We start from the raw sequence: 19,914 nt of genomic DNA, 5'->3' as shown, positions 1-19,914 counted from the left end.
GTCTTACAATTAGTACAATTTGCCCAATCAATTTCTTGGTGTGCTAAATGGTAACAGTAGAGGTGTTATATGATACATCCTGGAATTGCATTTTGGAGTTTTGTGAATGCCCAAAACAAGTGCAGCAGATCATCACTTTGAATAAGAGGAAAAATCAGGAAGGCTGTAAGAGGGTTGCTTGGTCTGCCACCACCCATTTTGTAGCTAAGCTGAAATTGAATTTTGCACCGCATATGTCTGCTTTGGACGTGAAAGAATTTACAGAATAAAATCATATCTGAAATCATTTAGTAGCTAAGTACATTCATCAATTTATTGTCAATTTGCATAATTTGTCTAGTGATCGGAAATTGCCCAGTTTTTGTTTTGTGACATTTGTAAAATATTGCCCATGGTATGGATGACCAATGACAAATAACAGTCAGAACATGGACAATTCCTCGTTATGTGGGAGAAATGCTATGATATCTTGTTTAGTGATGCCATATTACATGTTTACAAAATGATATTCTTGGAAAGCAAAAATGAAAATAGGATGATATCTGCCCATTTAATATTTTTCTCTTCAGTTTATCATCAAGGGATTCCTGATAACTATTTAATTTTGGCCCTGATTTTGTTCTGTGTTTTATTTGGACTTTGAAATGACCAATTATAACATGGTCAAAGTTATTTTCAGCATTATTTGTCTGTACTGGAGATAGCAAGTGTTATTTTTCAAAAATATGACCTCGAATAACCAATTGCAATCAAACGGAGTACACATCACTATCCAATACTTAAAGCAATGCATCTAACAGCATTTATATGGCATATTTTCAGAAAAGAATTGGGTACATCTTTGATTTTGAGTGATTTCAGGTTAAGAACACTTGATGTTTCGTGATTATCTACAGAATCAGCCTTTCAGTTAGGACCATCATAATCCAAATGACCAATGACTAAGTTATCCAAGTCTGTCTCGAAATTTCAATGACTGAGTAGCAATCATGATAATATTCTATCCCTGAAATTATGTTGTGAGATGTCACCTCATAAATATTTATCTTCTTTATTTGCGATTTCTCACTTTTTAGATGGAAGAATTAATTTTTAATTTGAAAGGGTAATTTCACGTTTGGAATCACAGTAACAGCAAGTTCAGGTGAATATGTAAAGCATTGTCTGATACCTTGCAGTTCCTGTCAGAAATTTGGGGCCCATAATTTTTACTTATTTTACAGCTGTTGGTATTAATGGCATAAATCTTTTATTTTAAGAAAGTCATATTGCAATTGTATCTTGGAAACAGCAAATGCCATTTCACAGGGCAAAATAAAATATAGTGCAACTTCCTATGAGAAAAACATGTTCCAATTTATAGCTAATTTCAGAAAAGCAGTAAATATCTGTCCTGTATAGTACCTCATGCTTGGCTTTACAAACTCACTCCATATTTTTGCAAATGCCTATTTAAGCTTGCGTTACAGTATCAGATTGCAAAGAAATTAATATTTCGCAAACCTTTTATCTGATAAGCTATTAATGTATTCTTCTAGAATGCACTATCACAAGGATCTTTGACACTAATTTACTAATTGAACTGGAAGAGAAAGGGACTTCATCACAGCATGACTCCCCAGCATTGTAAGTAATAAGGCAACAATGTGACTCTGTTAATCAAAAGCTGCTAGCTCAAGGGAAAGGTTTTTTCAGTGCTTGAGGGAATTGACCAATGTGAATCTTATTTCTAATTTTAAAATAGTACATTAGACACCAATCTGTTCTGACTTGAGGGAATCTTTTGTTCTTTTGTTAGCCCTATCACCTTACTAATTCATCACACAGCTGGATAGGCAGGACAACTACCGCACTCAGCAGAAACAAAAAGTGTTGAAGGCTAAAAGAAGACCAACAAAATGATGATCCACAAGGTCAACAAAAAAAGGTCCGTTGGGAAAGATTGATGGAGTGAGAAAGTGAAAGGGTGCTTAGGATGAGAAGACCATGACTGATTGCTGAGAGAAAAAAAAAGAAAGCCACAGGCTGTTAATGATGCATAAATCCCAACAAACAAAACCAGCACAGAAACATATTCACAAATTTATTCTATGAGCTTATTGACTTAGTTTGGCCACCCACAGTACAGTAACGAATTTCCAACCAAATCAATTATTATGTGTGAGATTTAATTTAAGATTAAAAAGACAGAAGCTTTGCTTGCTGAAGTAAATGTGTCTGGTTTATAGGTCTTGACATTAACCCCTGTGAGGGATGAAGAAAAAATATACTGCAATATTCTATGTTTCAGTAAATAGCAATATATCTCAATACAGGCTAATTTCAAAATAGTGTTTTATCCTTTCAGGGGACGCAAAAAAGAACATTTAATTGTTAACATTTTTAAATAGGTAAATTCGGACTAGTGTAAACCACCTACATCCTATCAGTGTCAAATGTGTAGGCCTGATGAGGTTGCTGGGAGCAAATTGCAGCAGTGAGCGGCAAGCTACTGCTCTTGGATCATGCCAGTGTAACATGAACTGTTTTTTGCAGTTGGCTGCATACGATATGCTAATCTATGAAGCATAAAAACATTCAAGTTCGCTTGGCCCAGAGTCCAGTAATAGCTGTAATAATTAGATTTTGTCTTGTTACCACATCCAGAGTCAATTTGACAGGACATGAATGTTATGTAGCTGTATACGTTCAAATGCATGATATGTGCAAAGAGAGAGAAAGAAAAAACTAACACAAGGCATTTAAAATAAAAAAAAAGTGTCAGACATGCATCTTACTTCAATACAGTTCTGCAGTGCCAGCACTGTGAGCAAGAATTAGTCATTTGTTTTCTCAGATAGCAAGCAGAGCAAGGTTTGATTGGGAGGATTGGGGGTAGTGGTGAGGGGCCTGTGTGGTTTGGGAGTGTAAAGGGATGACAACAATCATTGATGATTTAACCATCTAATGACTGAAGCCAAATGGATGTTTCATATTTCAGCACACAGTAGTAAGTTCTATCTCCAATGATTACAGTATACCTCTAACTGAAAGTAAAACAAAACAATTTTCTTACACTGAAATTTACATTAAAAAGCAATTCTATGGACATTAACTTATGTTTCAATTTCTAAGTGGTGTTATTACATTGTCTTGAAAGACATTTTGTCCAGATGATCGCTTTTTGCAGAGAAATGATCAAAGCTGGTTAGCCTTTTGTTACATAGCCAAGAAGGAGATTTTGCCACAATATTGGAAGTGTCTAGATCACTAGAAGATAAACTGCTATATTAACTAATTTATTCCAATTTCACTTCAAAGCAATTGTTTTTCTAACACAGCTGTACAGGGAAAAGAAGATTATTTGTGTGTGAACTGCTTAGTATGTGATATGAAGAAAAAATGAATTCCTGAAAGTTGACATGATAAAATGAAGGCTTTGCTCAATAAAATATCCCTTGGACTTGGAATGTACTGGTCCATATTAAAAGCCATATTTTAAGATGTCCAGTACTGAGACAAGATTGCCGCCTGTTTGAGATACATTTGATTGTCCGACATTGCATTCTGCAGAAATTGATAACTTACAGACACACGCTGGAAAAGTACATTACAGTTGACCATAATATTTTATGTACACGCACTGATAAACTCACATGCAAAATTAACATGATTTTATTTTTGACATATAAATATTTACTCACAAAATCCATAGGTACAACAGAGGATTTCAGTGGTACGTTTTTCTCCACTCTCAGTGATTTAAAAAAAAATTCCACCCCTTTTACTGCTGCAATTGTGAACACTTACCACGAAACTATTACTGAGGCCAATTTAATAACTGTGTCACCACCTTAAAATTGATGGGTATCATTTGGACTATACATTCGGAGGCACACTATGCATCGACCCTGACTTTGGCTTTGGTTGGAGAACCCCCTGAATAGTGTAACTAACACCAAAATTCATCACATCTATTGTGGATAGTTTGGGTCTTTACTAGAATTGTGAACTGATGTAACATTTTCACATATTCATTTGGTTGGAAGGATATTTCCAAAGTTCTCAGAATAGGCTCACTATGGCTTACATGACAGATGTGAAAGGTGACAACTAAAATTAATTCTTATGAATCTTGGTCATGACAAGAAGCGATATTTTACCATTTACTATAATATCAGTTAATAATACATCACATTTGTCTGTCCAATATACCTAAATTCAATTTTTTTGATTTGTTCTAATTCCCAATTTCATCTAACTAAAATGTTCAGTACTCATTAACCTTCCAGTTTGAATCTCACACTCATTTGGTCAAGTTGAAATCTGCTGGAAAGTTAATTGAATTTGACTGGCAGGAAGTTCCTGTCTCATACTCCTGTAGCTCTGCTGCTGTAAAGAATGCATCAAACAACAACGTTATGCTGACTGGAACTTATACTGGATAGTTGATTAAACTCACTTTAACTCACATCAATGTATCAATCTTGCCTCATTGTTTTAAATGCGTTTCCTATCCAAGACCACTGTGGGAGAACCATAACTGCAAGCTCCATGACAGTTCACAAGGCTCACTAAAACTCTCTCTGGACAATCAATTCAGTTCTGCCATCATTAACCACATCTCAATGTCCAATAGTAGAATGCAATTTGAATTGAAGCCCATTTTTATTGTGAACATTGATTGAATCTGGATGCATGAAAAAAAATGTGTTTCTACAATGTGCATGAAATATTGGTGAGGACACTGTTAAAGGAAGTTCCACATTGATGATGCTGCAAGAATGCAAGAAATAGGAAGAGAAGTGAACCATACAGCCATCAAACCTGCTCCGTCATTCAATACTAATTCATGGCTGATTTTGGACTTCACTTCCACTTTCTGATCTGCCCCCCACCACCCTTGACTGTTTGAGAAACCAAAATGCTGTCTATCCCACCTTAGTTGAATTCACCAATGGAGCACTCTCAACCCTCTGAGATAGAAAATTTCAAAAATTTGCAACCTTTGTGTAAAGGAATTGCCCCAATTTCATTCATGAGTGATTGGCCCCCTATCCATATAAAAATCAGAATACAAGTGATTTGTAGTAGATATGAAATGAATTTCTTTGATTTTAATCTGCATTTTATGCTGCAAATTGGGTTTTGTCTAATTTTTTTCATGGGATATGGGCATCTCTGGCTAGGCCAGCATTTATTGTCCATCCCTAATTTCCAGAGGGCAGTTAACTGTCAGACACATTGCTGTGGTCTGGAGTCACATGTAGGCCAGACTGTTTTCTGTAAGGATAACTGATTTCCTTCTCTAAAGGACATTAGTGAACCAGGTTCGGGTTTTGCCGACAATTAAAAATGGTTGCACAATCATTTATTAGACCCTTAACTCTAGACTTTTTGAATGCCATGGCAGGATTTAAACCCAGGTCTCCATTTCATTACCTGAGTTTCTGTATTAACTAAATCAATCTGAATCAGGTTTTCTCAAACCAGAAGACACTGATACAACTCCCTGCCTTTGTTTTACTGACAATGTGAAACAACGAATAAAGGTTAAAATGATTTGAGTAGCCATTGCCCTTCTGCTCTCTCCATCAAGGAGATTATGCTCACATTTAAGCATACTTGGGATTATCCAACAACTAGGGAATTTACTGAAACAAAAAAAAGACAAATGAGTTATTTAAGATTATGTAATGGAGTGTGTAGATATGAAAACCACTCGTCCAGCAATCTGAGGTTAGGTGAGGGATTGATGGGGAAGTTTAGGGGTGGGGTGAAGGGAAGGTCCATAGTTATTTCAACTTTGTGAAGCTGCCTTTGTATCTTTGTTGCATGGATTGATTCATTCTCTAAATGGGGTGGGGAGGAACAGTTTCTGGAAATGGGAAAATGCCCAATCAATCAACGCAACTTATAAGATGGTTGAAGGCTGATTAAGTGTAACTGAAGTACTTTTCACATTGTCACTAGTACCAGAATTAAGATTTATATATTTAGTATATTGTAGTCTTTACTGTACAGCTTTTCAAAAAAATATCAGTGGATACAAATGAATAGAAAATCTCATTTAAGTTCAATCATCAGTTCCAGATTATTCTCAATAACTCAGATTTCTTCAAATCAATCACAATTTTCATTATAAACCTTCTGAGGGCTGTTATTGAGAACTGTCGTTTGAAATAATTCAAATCCTAACCATGAGGCTTTTCGCATTTCAATAATGAAATGCAAGCAGTCTCCTGCCATTCAACAAAGAACAACAATTTTTATTTCGGTTGTGCAGCCAAAAAAGAATCTGCAGTTCTGTGTGTTTAATTAATCCATGTGACCAACACCAATAGATGGTGTGGGTTTTGCTTAATTATTACACTCCCTTGCAACAACAGAATTAATAGGCATTCTTCAACTTCAAAATTGCTGTGATTATTTTTAAAGACATATTTGTTGTTTTAACTCTGGTTCAACTTTAGTTCATATTGCTGATACTGTATTAGCTTCAGAATGTTCAACTACTTATATGTTTAAAAATACTAAGAGGCTGATTCTTTTTTTCAGAATGAATACTAATATTAATTATATTAGGGCATGCTCACTTGAAATAATAGGACAATAATTATGCATTTAATTTATTTTAATTGCTAGATTCTCCTGTTTGTTTTCCTCAGAGGATATTATTTTCAAATCATTGTACTTAACCTAAACAGAAGACTATTTTAGCTCATAGCTTTTTTTCTGCCTCTCTCTTACTGAAGGTCGTCAGGTTTTGTTCTCCATAATCAACCAACAGTTGTTGACATTTTAATGACAGACTGTCTAAGGGTGGTTGGAAAATATAAAAGGATCAGTACAAAAAGAGAGAACCATACCCAATGGAATCAGTTTATTCTTGAACTTCAGCACAATGCGTAGCAGCTTTGCAGTGATATGGAGTGCTGAATGGACAGATCAAATTGCTTTTTCTCAACAAAATACCGTGACAGAATGTTCTCAGTACCATTAGTAGAGAATACTAAGAGCTTACTGAGTGGTAGTGACTAATGAATTTCTCTGTTGAAATGACATACAAGCTCGCCAGAATAATCTGGTAGCTAATCACTGAACTGATACCTGCTAAATTCCCAACCTGTGTAGGAGACTCAGGCTGAGTGAATTCTGCCATTTCCACTTAAATAAATTTTTCATGCCAAATGCAAAATTTGCGAGCAGTAACTAAATTACAATCCATCTCTCCAAAAAAAAAGTCAGCAGTGTGATAAGGAGATATATTTATAATTTATTTTCTCTTATTCAGGTAACAATTGACTATTTATTTCAAGAACACTTAATGATAATAAATATCTGACTCAGCTGTTAATTATAGCTTTGTGGAAAGATACAATTCATCCTGGTGTTGTTCTGCTAGAAGTATTCAGCAGGAAGGAAGAAGTTTTTCTAGCTAATGAATCGTGAGGAGAAAACATTGTTCCTGTAAATAATTGTAACTAAAAAACATCAATTTGGGCACAAAACAGAATTTCCTTACTTGTATTATCACCCAACCTTCCTTCTGAAATTATTAATGAATTTTGCAATCACAATTTTTCCTGATACAGATTTAGAACAGTCAGGAGAGCACATCAATTTGATTAAACTACTTACTTTTATTCAGGGCCATCCCCTTCTAAATAATTTGATGCTGCATGTCATAGCATTTTCTCTTTCAAGAGACTGTAATTAATTAATGTATCACGTCATTGGACTTGGTATTGAAAATTCATTTTAAATATGTTTGCCATGGAATAGACTGATTAATTTTAGTTTAATAATTTAATAGTTTCAATGTTCCAGTAATTACATCAAGTAATTACAGTGATTTAATCTTGTGAACACTGTTGGCAGCTTTCCAGTGGTGATCTTGTACAGACCCCAGTGTGAAGCCACCTCTCACATTATCTGGCTCAAAAGGGAGAAAAAGAACAGAACTTCGATCAAATCTGGTTCGATGTGAACACACAGGCTGTGCCTTTTGCTTGTGTTTTAAGCAAATGCAGAAGAAAATCTAATCCAATTTTGTTTGTGTTGTCTTTTTCAAGAGTTATGTTATTACAAAAATTCTTCAGAGTGGTACATAATGTCAGTGAAAAACCTTCAACACATTTAATCGGACAATTGCTCTACCTGCTAACGTAGCGAAGACATTAACCGATGTAAGGGAGATAATAAGTGAGTTACATGGCTTAGCTTCTTTATAGATGCTGTGAACAATATCAGAAAGGTTTGATAGCAGCAGAAACATTTTTTTTGTGCTGACGCTGGTACTTGCAGGACAATGACATTTCTATCTCGTTCCTCATCCAGTGTAGCTTCAGGCTCAGATGCAGAATTAAAACATCTGACCAAGTTTTCAAGCATCTGAGGGTCAGAATTTCTACAAATAAATCAGATTTTAATTTTGAACTCCTGTTTAGCGAAACATCCAGTGAGAATGGGAAAGTTCATTGATCCCATTTAAGGCTGGCAACTGCATTGTAAGAATATTGTAGTCAATTTCTTGCCTAGCTTAAAATATATGTCAAGTTAAAAAGCAATGCTTCAATTCTGGATCCTCAGAGTCCTTTTTGATTTTTGTTTCTGACTCAAAAACAAAAATTATTAATCCCATCTCTAGAAGGGATTTAAAAATTACAAGAACCCCAGTGTAATTTTATAACCTTTGTTTAAATTTGACAGTGTTGTTAAAAATGGGGACTCTTTTACTTTAAAAGTGACAGTACAACATCTTGTCCCTCATCATATCACTGTTGGTGATTTGATCAAAGTTTGGGTTATCCTCAGGGGAACAAATAGGTAGATATTGAAAATCTATTTTCCTATTCGGGGAATCTAGGACCACAAGGCATAGCCCAAAAACTAAAAAGGAAACTCAGGAAATAAGAAATACTTTGACACGTACAGAAAGGTAGACATTATGGAACTCTCTTCTGCAAACAGTAAACAGTAATGGAGTTAGATTGCGCATCATTCACAATCTAATTAAATGGCAGAACTGGCTTGACAGGCTAAATAGCTTTCTCCTGTTCCAATATTCCGAATTTTTTTAATTTCAAAAATATACTTTATTCATAAAAATATCTTCTTACATAAACAGAGTCACGAAAGCAGTTTGATTCTGTACAATAGCTTATGGAGAAACAAACATTGGAGTTTGACTCGATCCAGAAAACAAACCAAAGGCATTTCTTACTAGTACAATAATATGTTTACATATATCTGAGGCATTGGGGGTGGTGGTGGTGGTGGTGGTGGGGGTCCGATAGCTGAAATGGAACCTCATTTAACTTTGGCAAACTTTGACCTCATTTAACTTGAGGTCTTTCCCCACTGTGCCTTGGTGGCAGCTGCCCAAGCTTCAGCATGTCCCTCAGCATGTAGGCCTGGACATTGGAATGTGCCAGTCTACAACACTCAGTCGGGGTCATCTCCTTCAACTGGAAGACCCAGCTAATTTTGGACAGACCAAAGAGCGGCCTTCACCAAACTGATGGTCCTTCAGGCACAGTTGATATTTGTCTCAGTGTGCGTCTTGGAGAACAGACTGTAGAGGAGAGTCCTGTCATGGAGCTGCTCAGGACAAAACTCAGCAAAACCCACTACACCTTCTTCCAGGTATCCTTTGCAAACGCACATTTCAGAAGATGTGTGACAATCTCAAACCTCCCGCACCACCCACAGCCAGTTTGAGGACAGAATGTGGTGGAGCAACGTCCAGGCATACGTGAAGGATCTAGCAGGTAGGGCCCTTCTCACCACTAGCCAAGCGATGTCCTGGTGAATTTTGGGAAGTTTTGTTGATGAGGCATTCTGCCAAATGACTTTGACAGTGTGCTCAGGGAACAACCGGACAGGATCCACCATCTCCTTTTCCCGGAAGGTCTCAAGGACACTAGGTGCTGACCACTGCCTGATTGGACTTGTGGTTGAAATTGTTTCTCTTTGCAAATTTCTCTCCGAAGGACAGGGGATACAGAATTTTCCAACAACTTGGAGCATTCTGTGGCAACGAGACCAGTCCCAGCCTTCACAACACCAATGACAGGTAGAACACGTCTTGTCTATGTGCTGGCACGTAGTGACACTTGGTGTTTGTGTACTGAGGCAGCATCCGAGGAGCAGGAAAGTCGATGTTTTAGGTATTAGCACTTCATCAGCTTATGCCCGAAATGTTGACTCTCCTGCTCCTCGGATGCTGTATGATCTGCTGTGCTTTTCCAGCACCACACTCTCGACTCTGATTTCCAGCATCTGCAATCCTGACTTTCTTCTCCTCGTTTGTGCACTGAGGGTTTACACACTAACAATGTGTCAGTGTAAAGCAGTCAGCTCCAATTGCAGATACCCTCCCCAAAGCCCATTTTGGAGAATACATCCCCCATGTAGGTTTGCAGTTGCCTGTCAAAGGCCTTCTCCTGGCCCAGGTTGATGAGGCAGGGATCCAGCCTCCCCCATCCTGTAGGTAGGCCATTGTACCCCCGAGGAGTGTGAGGCTCTCAGAGATCATTCTGTCCGGTACAGCACAGGTTTGCTCAGGAGGAATCACTGATCCCAGAGAAGACCTGACCCAGTTGGCGATGACCTCAGACAGGATTTTGTGATCTCTGTTTAGCAGTGAAATTGGTTGCCAATTTCAAATGTCCTCCCTCTCTCCCTTCCGCTTGTAGATAGAACATAGGGTATAGAGCTATACAGCACAGAAACTGGCCCTTCAGCCTACAATATTGTGCTGAAAGTGACACCAAATTAAACCAATCTCTTCTTCCTACCTTTGGTCTATATCCCTCCATTCCTTGCATGTTCATGTGTTTACCTAAAAGTTTCTTAAAAGCCCCTATCGTATCTGCCACCTCCCTACCCCTGGCAGCGTGTTCCAGACTCCTACCACACTCTGTGTAAAAAGACTTGTCCCACACATCGCCATTGAACTTGCCCCATCTTATCACAAATGCATGTCCTCTAGTTTTAGTCATTTCAACTCTGGGAAGATGATTTTGACCTTCAACCCTATCTATGAATCTCATATAGACTTCTATCTAGTCTCCCCTCAGTCTCCACTGCTTTACAGAGAACATCCTCAGTTTTTCTTGCCTCTTCTTTTAGTTCATTCCCTCTAACCCAGACAGAATCCTGGTAAACCTCTTCTGCACCGTCTCTAAAGCTCCCACATTCTTCCTGTAATGTGGCCCCCAGAACTGAATGCAGTACTGTAAGTGTGGCCTAACCAAAGTCTTATAAAGCTGCAACATGAAAGCCTGATTCTTGTACTCAATTTCCTGACCAATGAAGGCAAGCATGCCATATGCCTTCTTCACTACCCTATCTTGTCTGTCCACTTTCAGGGAGCTATGGACTTGAATCCCAAGATCCCTCTGTACATCAATACTGTTCAGTGTCCTGCCATTAACTGTATACTTTTCCTTAACATTTGATCTTCCAAAGTGCAGTACTTCACACTTACCCAGATCAGACTCCATCTGCCAGTTTCCCACCCATATCTGCAACTGGTCTATATCCCGCTGTATCCTTTGACAAACTTCTACACTCTCCACATTTCCACTGATCTTTGTATCATCTGCAAACTTACTAACCACCCATCAACATTTTCATCCAAGTCATTTATATACATCGCAAACAGCAAGAAGTCCCAGGAAGCATCCCTGCAGAACACCATTAGTTAAGGACCTCCAGCCAAAAAAACACCCTTTCACCATTACCTTCTATGGGCTAGCCAATTCTGAACCCACACGGCCAAGTCACCATGGACAGCATGCATCTTAATCTTCTGAATGGGCCTACCATGAGGGACCTTGGTGGAAGCCTTACTAAAATCCACGTAGACAACATCCACTGCTCTACACACAGTGATCACCTTTGTCACCTCCTCAAAAACTTCAATCAAGTTAGTAAGACATGACTGCCTGCTCAAAGCCATGCTGACTGACCCCAATTAGGCCATGCGTTTCCAAATGCACGCAAGTCCTATCCCTAAGGATTCTCTCCAATAGCTTCCATACCACTGAAGAGAGACTCACCGGTCTATAGTTTCCTGGATTATCCCTATTTCCCTTCTTGAAAAGAGGAACACCATTATCTACTCGCCAGTCCTCTGGGATCTCTCTAGTGGCTAATGAGGATACAAAGTTGAGGGTGAAGATACCTTTACTCATGGATTCGTACATGCTACTTGCCAGAAGCATACTGTCGTACACCTCCAGCAAGCTCTGGCCAATCAAGTCGCACAGAGCCAAACACAACTCGGCCGGTATGTCATTGCTTCCAGGAGTTTTATTCTTTCTGAAGGAATCGAGGGCCTTGGTCAGCTCTCCAGAGATAATGGCTGATCCAGCCTCTCCTGCGTGCTGTTGTATAGGACTTCAGTGATAGGAGACAGAAATGACTTATAGGACACATGACTTCGTGTCATACAGACTGGTATAAAAGGATGTGCTGATCTTCAGGATGTCAGACTGAGAAGACATTATCGAGCCATCTACTTCCTTAAGGAGCAAAGAGCTCTCCCTGAGCACCTTCTCAAAGAGGAAGTGTGAGCACATCTCACCCTACTCTACGGTGTGGACCCTGGACTGGAAGATTGTTTTGGAGGCCTCCGAGGCAAAGAGCAAGGCTTGCTGCCTCTTCACCTCCTGGAGATCGTCTGTCATATCAATCCCAATCTTCTACAGTAAAAGGAGGTTCTGCCTGTTTTTCTGGAGTTTGGAAAGTTCTGCCTTCCTCTCTCTTGCCTTCTGAACACCTTTGAAGATAAAGAACCTCATGATGTTCCCTTTGACTGTTTCCCACCAGTCCACCAGAGACTCCAAGAGAGGATCACGGTTCTCCAACCTGTGTAATGTTTTTCTGAATTCGTCAATGTTTTCTGGGGTCAGGAGTCTCATGTCCAGCTTCCACATTCCCTTGCCAGCCTGCTGGTTGTCCTGTAGGTAATAGTTATCTAGCAGGAGACAGTGGTCAGAGGAGAACACAGGCTTGACATCAGCGGAGCTGACTGAGAACCTGCAGGACACAAACCGAAAATCTAGCCTTGCGTCGTGCTCTGTCTGCAGGGTTTGCTGAAGTTGTCTTGCAACTTGATGACTTTAACTGTTTCCATCAAGAATCTGGAGATGAAGCCCAGTTTACTGTGAGCCCTTCTGGATTTTCCATCCACATCGATGATGCAGTTGAAGTTTCCGCCCAGAATGGCCAGCCTGGAGATCGCCAGCAGTAGTGGGAGATGTTGCAGGATGGCCAGCTGCTTACTCCTTACCACCAGGCCGTACGTGTTTATTCATCTCAGGGGAGCCTTGCTGCATGCAATGTCTGCAACAAGGAGGTGTCTGCCACTGCCTTCAGCAGAGACGGTGAAGTTGCCTCCTGGCAGAATACCCAGGCCAGAGGAACAGCTATCATTTCCCCCTGACCAAATCGAAGGCCTGTGGGTCCATAAGCTTGACCATCTCCTGTAGCTGCTGAGGTGCAGGATCCCACACTCTTGCAGAAACAGGAGGTCTGCTTTGATGTTTGATGAATCAATGTAGAAACACATCGCATGGTTGATTCAACATGATAATACTGGCAAATTTAAAACTCATTTTAAGATTTTATAGAATTAACAGAGACTCAAAGTCCCTTCACCTGTGATCTCCCTACATCCTCGTGGTGTGGGCGAACTGTTGGACACTCTCAGCACTGAGGTAGCTGTCCCGTTCCTCCCTGGTTGATAAATTAATGTTCTGACTTCCCCTAGTTCTAAATGAAGTGTCAATTCCATGAATATCACAATCCCTCCAGTCCCTCAGCTCATGACCTTTCATCGTAAGATAGATTATTTGATGAGTATAACAGGCTGTTCAATCACGGATGTCATCATCTTTTTGATCTTGCATGTACTCACCTCTTTAGGAAAAATTGGCTAGCATTCAGGGCATTTTAGCTAATTTTCCTTTTAATAATCTTAGAGGGTAGAAGCCATGGCCAAATAGTGTTGCCTGCCTGATGTATGCTGAGATACCGCAGACAGGGACTAAAGTCTTCTGCTCTGTGAGGTTGAATATTATGCATTCACTCCCTAAACCACTGGAGAGATGTGAGCTTATTACCAATCATTAAAACGACATGGAAAGAAATAAAACAAAGCCATTTTTTTAAACTTAGTATTTAAAGTTTGTGAGAAGATTTGTAGCTCGGGTGCTCGTTGTTGTGGTTCTGTTCGCCGAGCTGGGAATTTGTGTTGCAGACGTTTCATCCCCTGTCTAGGTGACATCCTCAGTGCTTGGGAGCCTCCTGTGAAGCGCTTCTGTGATGTTAGTATTTAGAACTTAGTATTTTTCCATTAGAATATTTTGGAGTAAGAGTATTATGTAAATATTTCATCCTCGATAACTACAATTTCACTTTAGATCAAAACAATGTTAGAGATGGTCTGACTCCCAAGAAAGTTCATACTCAAACAGAATTGATCCAACACTCTCTCTCTCTTTTCAAAAAGCCATGCACACTTAAGTCAGTATGCTTCCAGAATTGTTTCTAGTGTTCCTTCCAGAAACTCGGCATTAGATCCAAATTCAAGCACCATTCAATAACGGCCACAGTAAAGGAAAACAGAACAGGAAAAGTTTACGTTTATGAAATCAGGCCTGTAAAGACAAGGCTAGAAAGAATAAATGTAATTCACAACTTACCAATGAAGTAGGCGAGTAGAATCACCAGTGTTACAGAAATGATGATAGCACTCAAAGCAGTGCACTTCCAATTGCAGTACTTATGGGGCTTTTTCAGACTAAATGCAGACCTTGAGAAAGTGCTGCGAGGCAAAGGTCGAGGTGGCGGAGAATACACAGTGCTTGAAGTGAGGGGGTAGCCAGGACCAGTTGTACAAAAAAGTGGAGAAGATCCAGTACCAGATTTAAATAAGAAATGCCTGATGAATTAAGACAGAATACATATCAGAATTCTGATTCCAGAGGGCCTGGACATAACTATTCATTGAATTTCTCTTCTGTCAAAATTTATTATATTAACTTACAGATTCACTTGCATTTTGAATATTTAAAAGTAGCTTACAAATACTCAACAAATACAAAAAAATAGGTTTGTTTAACAATAGGTGATAATTCAAATATTATGAATATGTTTTTGTATTTTCAGTTACACTTTCTCCAAAAAAAATTGAACTTGAAAATATCAATGAACTGGCACACAGACTATAATAAACCCATTTGTAAGCATTCACTGCATATTTTAGAGAATTTTCTTCTGTAATTTTTTTGCATATGCTAGTTTTATGCTTCTTTTGAATACAATATACTACGTCAATGGAAAGCATCTCAAATTCACTTGTACTCTAAATTTCATATGACAGAAAATATACATTAACATAGCATGTTTCATAACCCAAAGACCTTTATAGCAAGCAAAATATTTTGGTATGTAGCCACTGTTGTGATTCATGAAATGTGATGTAAATTAAGCAGCTAGTTTGTAAGCCTATTTTTCTCTGTAAAATGGTGTGTGTTACGAGTGGCTATGACACACAATGTTGTTACCAGTTCTGTGACTTTTGAAATGATGAACTACAAAAGAGGAATGTAACTCCTCAAAGATGTGGGAGCCCAGGTTTTAAACCAAGTTTGCAACAGTCTGTTATGAGAAAAAAATAGTTTGAATTGTGCTCAAAGTGGACCTTGCTGAGGATCAATTGTTCCCTGTCTGTTGTACTTAAAGACTCTTCCAACTGATATACTTTGAGAGGCTGTATCTAACCAGTGTCCATTACAGGGCTGACTTCTTTTGTGGTCCAAATGCTGATCTCTATGCATCATTTGGGAGAATAACATTTCTCAGGAGGGAGGTATAGTACAAACTTCTCTTTCTTCAGAAGGAGGTTTTTTACAGTACAGTATTTTAGAAACATATAAAATGTATTATATGTTAGCTTCTAATCCAGGAAAAATGTTCCGAAGCTAATATTTGAAAGCTTCAGCTGCCAAAGCTGTCATTGCTAAAGTTTGATTTAAGAGTGCAGAATCCTGTCACATGTTAAATTGCAAATCATCAAAGGCTTAGGGTTGAATCTTTCATTTTTCTGGCTGCGTTATTTTCATTTAGCTTCACAGAAGTTTTCTGTAAGTGAGGTCCAATGAGCTTTCTGACATTGTCATCCCAAACTCCCCTCACTATCCATCTTCCCCATCCAAATAGCATACCTCCCATCCAGTGGTTGGCTGACACTCCCACTCACTGTAACAGAAATACTCACCACTGCCAGGGCCTTATGGAATAGATTGGCATCCCTGGCATTGGTGCCATCTTCAAAAGTTTGAGTTCCTGGCTAAGTCCTGGCAATCTGATGTTGCATTACATAACTGGACACAGTCCCAGAGAGTGTGGCAGGTAAGGGAAACCAGGCAGTCTGAATTTTCCAACTTTCGAGTTCTGATGGACAGAGTGGTGTGGAGGCGGGCTCTCCTATTCCCCCAGGATAACCATGGTATTACCTTGGCCAGTCTGAGCTGAAGTCGCTACCCTAGTCCTTGTTGTCTGTGTGGTACAGTGAAAGGCCCAGCACTGCAGCCAGTAGGTCACTGAGCCAGGGTAAGTACCACCATTTTCCCAGTGTTATCTCACACTCACTCTGTCTCTGCTACCACATCCACTTCTCAACAAGGGTCATGCTCTGTTGTTCTCACCACTGCACCATCTACCCAGTCTCACTCTCACACATCCAATTCCCACACCCAATTCACCTGCATATCCTCTGTGTTGTCTACTCACTCATGGGGAACCTCACCACCTCTCCCACACTTACGAAAGCACCAGCCGCTGTGCCAGACAATTCTGTCTCATTTTATCTAGGGGGCATGTTTTTTAAAGTGAGGGGAGAAAGATTTAAAAGATGCTAAAATAACCATGTCCCATTGACATGAGCAAGAAGTAAATGTCTCTTGCACTGCACTCTCACATTAACCCGGCTATCAATGTAGTTTTCACCTGACCCAGTTATAATGCTTGGCTGCCGCACCTTCTCACTTTTATATCATGCGTCTCCACTGTTGTGTGGTAAGATTGTGCCACCGTCACACATCCCCTCCACTAAGGAGGAAGCCATTGACATTCCAGCACCTTCCAGCAGCTGAGATACTGACCCCCTTTGGGTGGGTATTTGCACTACATTAGAGTCAGGAGCATCTACTGGTTAGCATTTCACCGCCATCTACCTGCAGCTAGCGGAGGAAGAAATGGCCCTCGGATGACTGGCAGAGACCACATACCTGCCCAGGCAGGAGAGGACCCTTTAGATTTGGCAATTGCCGACTTAATGTACAGGCAAACCCAGGAGCGGCAAGCAGCTTTGTGGGGGGCAATGGTCACCCTAGTAAATGCTGCAGTCCTGCAGCCAACGCCATGGTTCTTTGCTGCCTCCAGTCATGCTTCATCTGGTCATCTCCATGGACAGTTTAGTGGTTACCATGGAGACCAACCGCTGGCAATGCTAGGATCTGCAGAAGAGAACTACACCCCTTCTACCCTCGTCTTTAATTCCCAGAACCAAGGGCGTGGTGACAGGAAACCGTGTACCTTGACCTTACTCCAGCAGCCTCCTCCTCACAAAGAGACAGGACAGTGCCAGAACATTCCCAACCAGAAGAGGAACTGAAGGCTGGCTCCAGGAAATCTCATCTCAAAACACTCCGGAGCTGGCCATCATCTCTTTCTCTAGCCACCCTATTGGAGCTCCAGCTGAGTAGGGTATGTCTATACAAGATACACTCGACATGTCTGGCCCCTCTACCCACAAATGTCCTTGTGGGGGTGGGAGAGGGGACGGGTGGTCACCAGTCTAAATCTACAAGGCCATCAGGCTCTACTGTAGTGCTGGGTCCCTTTACATGGGCTGCAGACCCCAGGACTACACTGAGGCATAGTGCGAGGGAAAGAAAAAAGGAAACCTTCCAAGTATACATGAGCGGTACAGGTGACATCTGTCTGTAGGTAAGTTATCACTTTTATAAATGTATGTAAATGTTTCACTACCATCTGTTTGTTTGAGTCTCTGTGTCGCTGGAACAGCATCTTTGATGTTACTGAGGCTACCCATCCCTATCCCCACTCCCTTTTCCATGGACGAAGGCAAATTGTGCAGACGATGAATGAAGCCTAGCTTCCATCTTTCCAGGTGTGTGTATGACACACACATACACACTACTGTTGCATCACAGGCATCAGTGGGCTTCAGACCTTAGGCTGCATGAACAGGTCAGGAGGGCTTGGGACAGGGAGTTAGATTACACATAGTTGGCTAATACCTTAGGGGCACATGGAGCTCCCCAGTGTGCAGTGTTGTCCATGGGTTTTACCCTTTGAAGGTTGCTGCCTGACCTGCTGTGCTTTTCCAGTGCCAGACTTTTTGACTCTGACTCCTCAGCATTTGCAGTCCTCACTTTCTCCTTTGAAGGCAACATGCCTTCCTCACAGATGGCAGCGCTCAGCCCCGTCCTGATGTGGTCGTACTAAGTACCAGCCTTTAAAGAACAATCGTTGCTCCTCTGACTTTGTATGGGGATGCACCCTGAAACATGAATGTCTCCTTCCTGGTAACCGTTTCCATCATATCTATAAGCAAGACATCTCCTCAAGTCCTCATCTAAACCATCCACCTGAGTCTGCATCTTTTACTTATTCCCACGCCAGGTCCAGGCATATCACCCCAGTCCTCCACCACCAGGCTGCTGCTCACCATCAAAGACGTCTCCTCCCCCTTGACTCCTTACCCTCCCATGCTCTATTGTCTCCCTGCCTCTTATATTTCGAGTTGCCCCTTTTACTATTGTAACTCCTCTGCATCCCAGTATTGTGCCTCCACTCCCCACTCCGGCACGGTGGCACAGTGGTTAGCACTGCTGCCTCACAGCGCTAGAGACCCCGGTTCAATTCCTGCCTCAGGCGACTGTCTGTGTGGAATTTGCACATTCTCCCCGTGTCTGTGTGGGTTTCCTCTGGGTGCTCTGGTTTCCTCTCACAGTCCAAAAATGTGCAGGTTAGGTGAATTGGCCATGCTAAATTGCCCGTAGTGTTAGTTGAAGGGGTAAATGTAGGGGAATGGGTCTGGGTGGGTTGCGCTTTGGCGGGTCGGTGTGCACTTGTTGGGCCGAAGGGCCTGTTTCCACACTGTAAGTAATCTAATCTAATAAGTTCCCCAGACTCTGATCTGTAGCACAGGTCCCTGATAACCCCCTCCCTCCTTGATGTTTATGAACAAGCCCCATCGCAGACTGGCTGTGGTCCAATCCTGTGAATAACCTGTATAACCCCATATGATGAGAGACCAGAGCCTATCTATCTGAGATCTGTACAGTGCTCTCTGGACTGTGGACTGTGACCCAGTCCCCAGAATGTAGAGGTACATGAGGACTCCACCTGGGAACCTGACTGTGGCCAAGCCCTGGACTGATATTGGAGGCTGTTCTTCATTTAATGTACACTGTCCCCCCAACCCTGCTCCCCCCACTGATGGTGCCTCTCTGAACATCAGAAAGAGTTCCTACCTAAGATTATGAGGCATTATGATTTGCCTGAAGCACATGCAATGTGTTTGTTGCACATATCTTTGGAAAGTGGAGGAGGTGTGGAATTAATGTAGCATGATCCTACACAGCAACATGTCCACTGACTGCTGACAACCATGACAAGCTACCTTGCTTTGTGTTGACACTAAATACCAAGGCTTTGAGCAAAGTGCAAGAAAATATGTTAAGGCAAGGCAGGGATACTGGTAGTGTCCAGGTAGGTGCAAAGTGAGGGACCAGGAAGACAGTCAGTGAGTAGCCCTGAGATGCTTCCTCATCAATCCATGAACTGGATACCTGTTTCAGTGCACAAAGTGTCCTTGGAGCAGGATTA

General features: G+C 40.7%; 1 protein-coding gene across 13 annotated transcripts in view; it reads right to left on the bottom strand.

The window, feature by feature from the left end:
• tenm4 (teneurin transmembrane protein 4) overlaps nucleotides 1–19,914 on the bottom strand; it is a 2,250,110-nt gene that overhangs the window by 206,706 nt on the left and 2,023,490 nt on the right. For all 13 annotated transcript variants that reach the window (XM_087988070.1, XM_087988077.1, XM_087988076.1 and 10 more), the window contains one exon: nucleotides 14,697–14,935. In XM_087988070.1, coding sequence (XP_087844196.1) covers nucleotides 14,697–14,935 — 239 coding nt within the window. The remainder of the gene's footprint in view (nucleotides 1–14,696; nucleotides 14,936–19,914) is intronic.

Source organism: Chiloscyllium plagiosum, unplaced genomic scaffold (genome assembly GCF_037043375.1).
Source record: "Chiloscyllium plagiosum isolate Xiang-an unplaced genomic scaffold, Cpla_swu_hap1 HiC_scaffold_6, whole genome shotgun sequence".
Classification (NCBI taxonomy): Eukaryota; Metazoa; Chordata; class Chondrichthyes; order Orectolobiformes; family Hemiscylliidae; genus Chiloscyllium; species Chiloscyllium plagiosum.
This window is presented reverse-complemented; position numbering and strand designations above follow the sequence as displayed.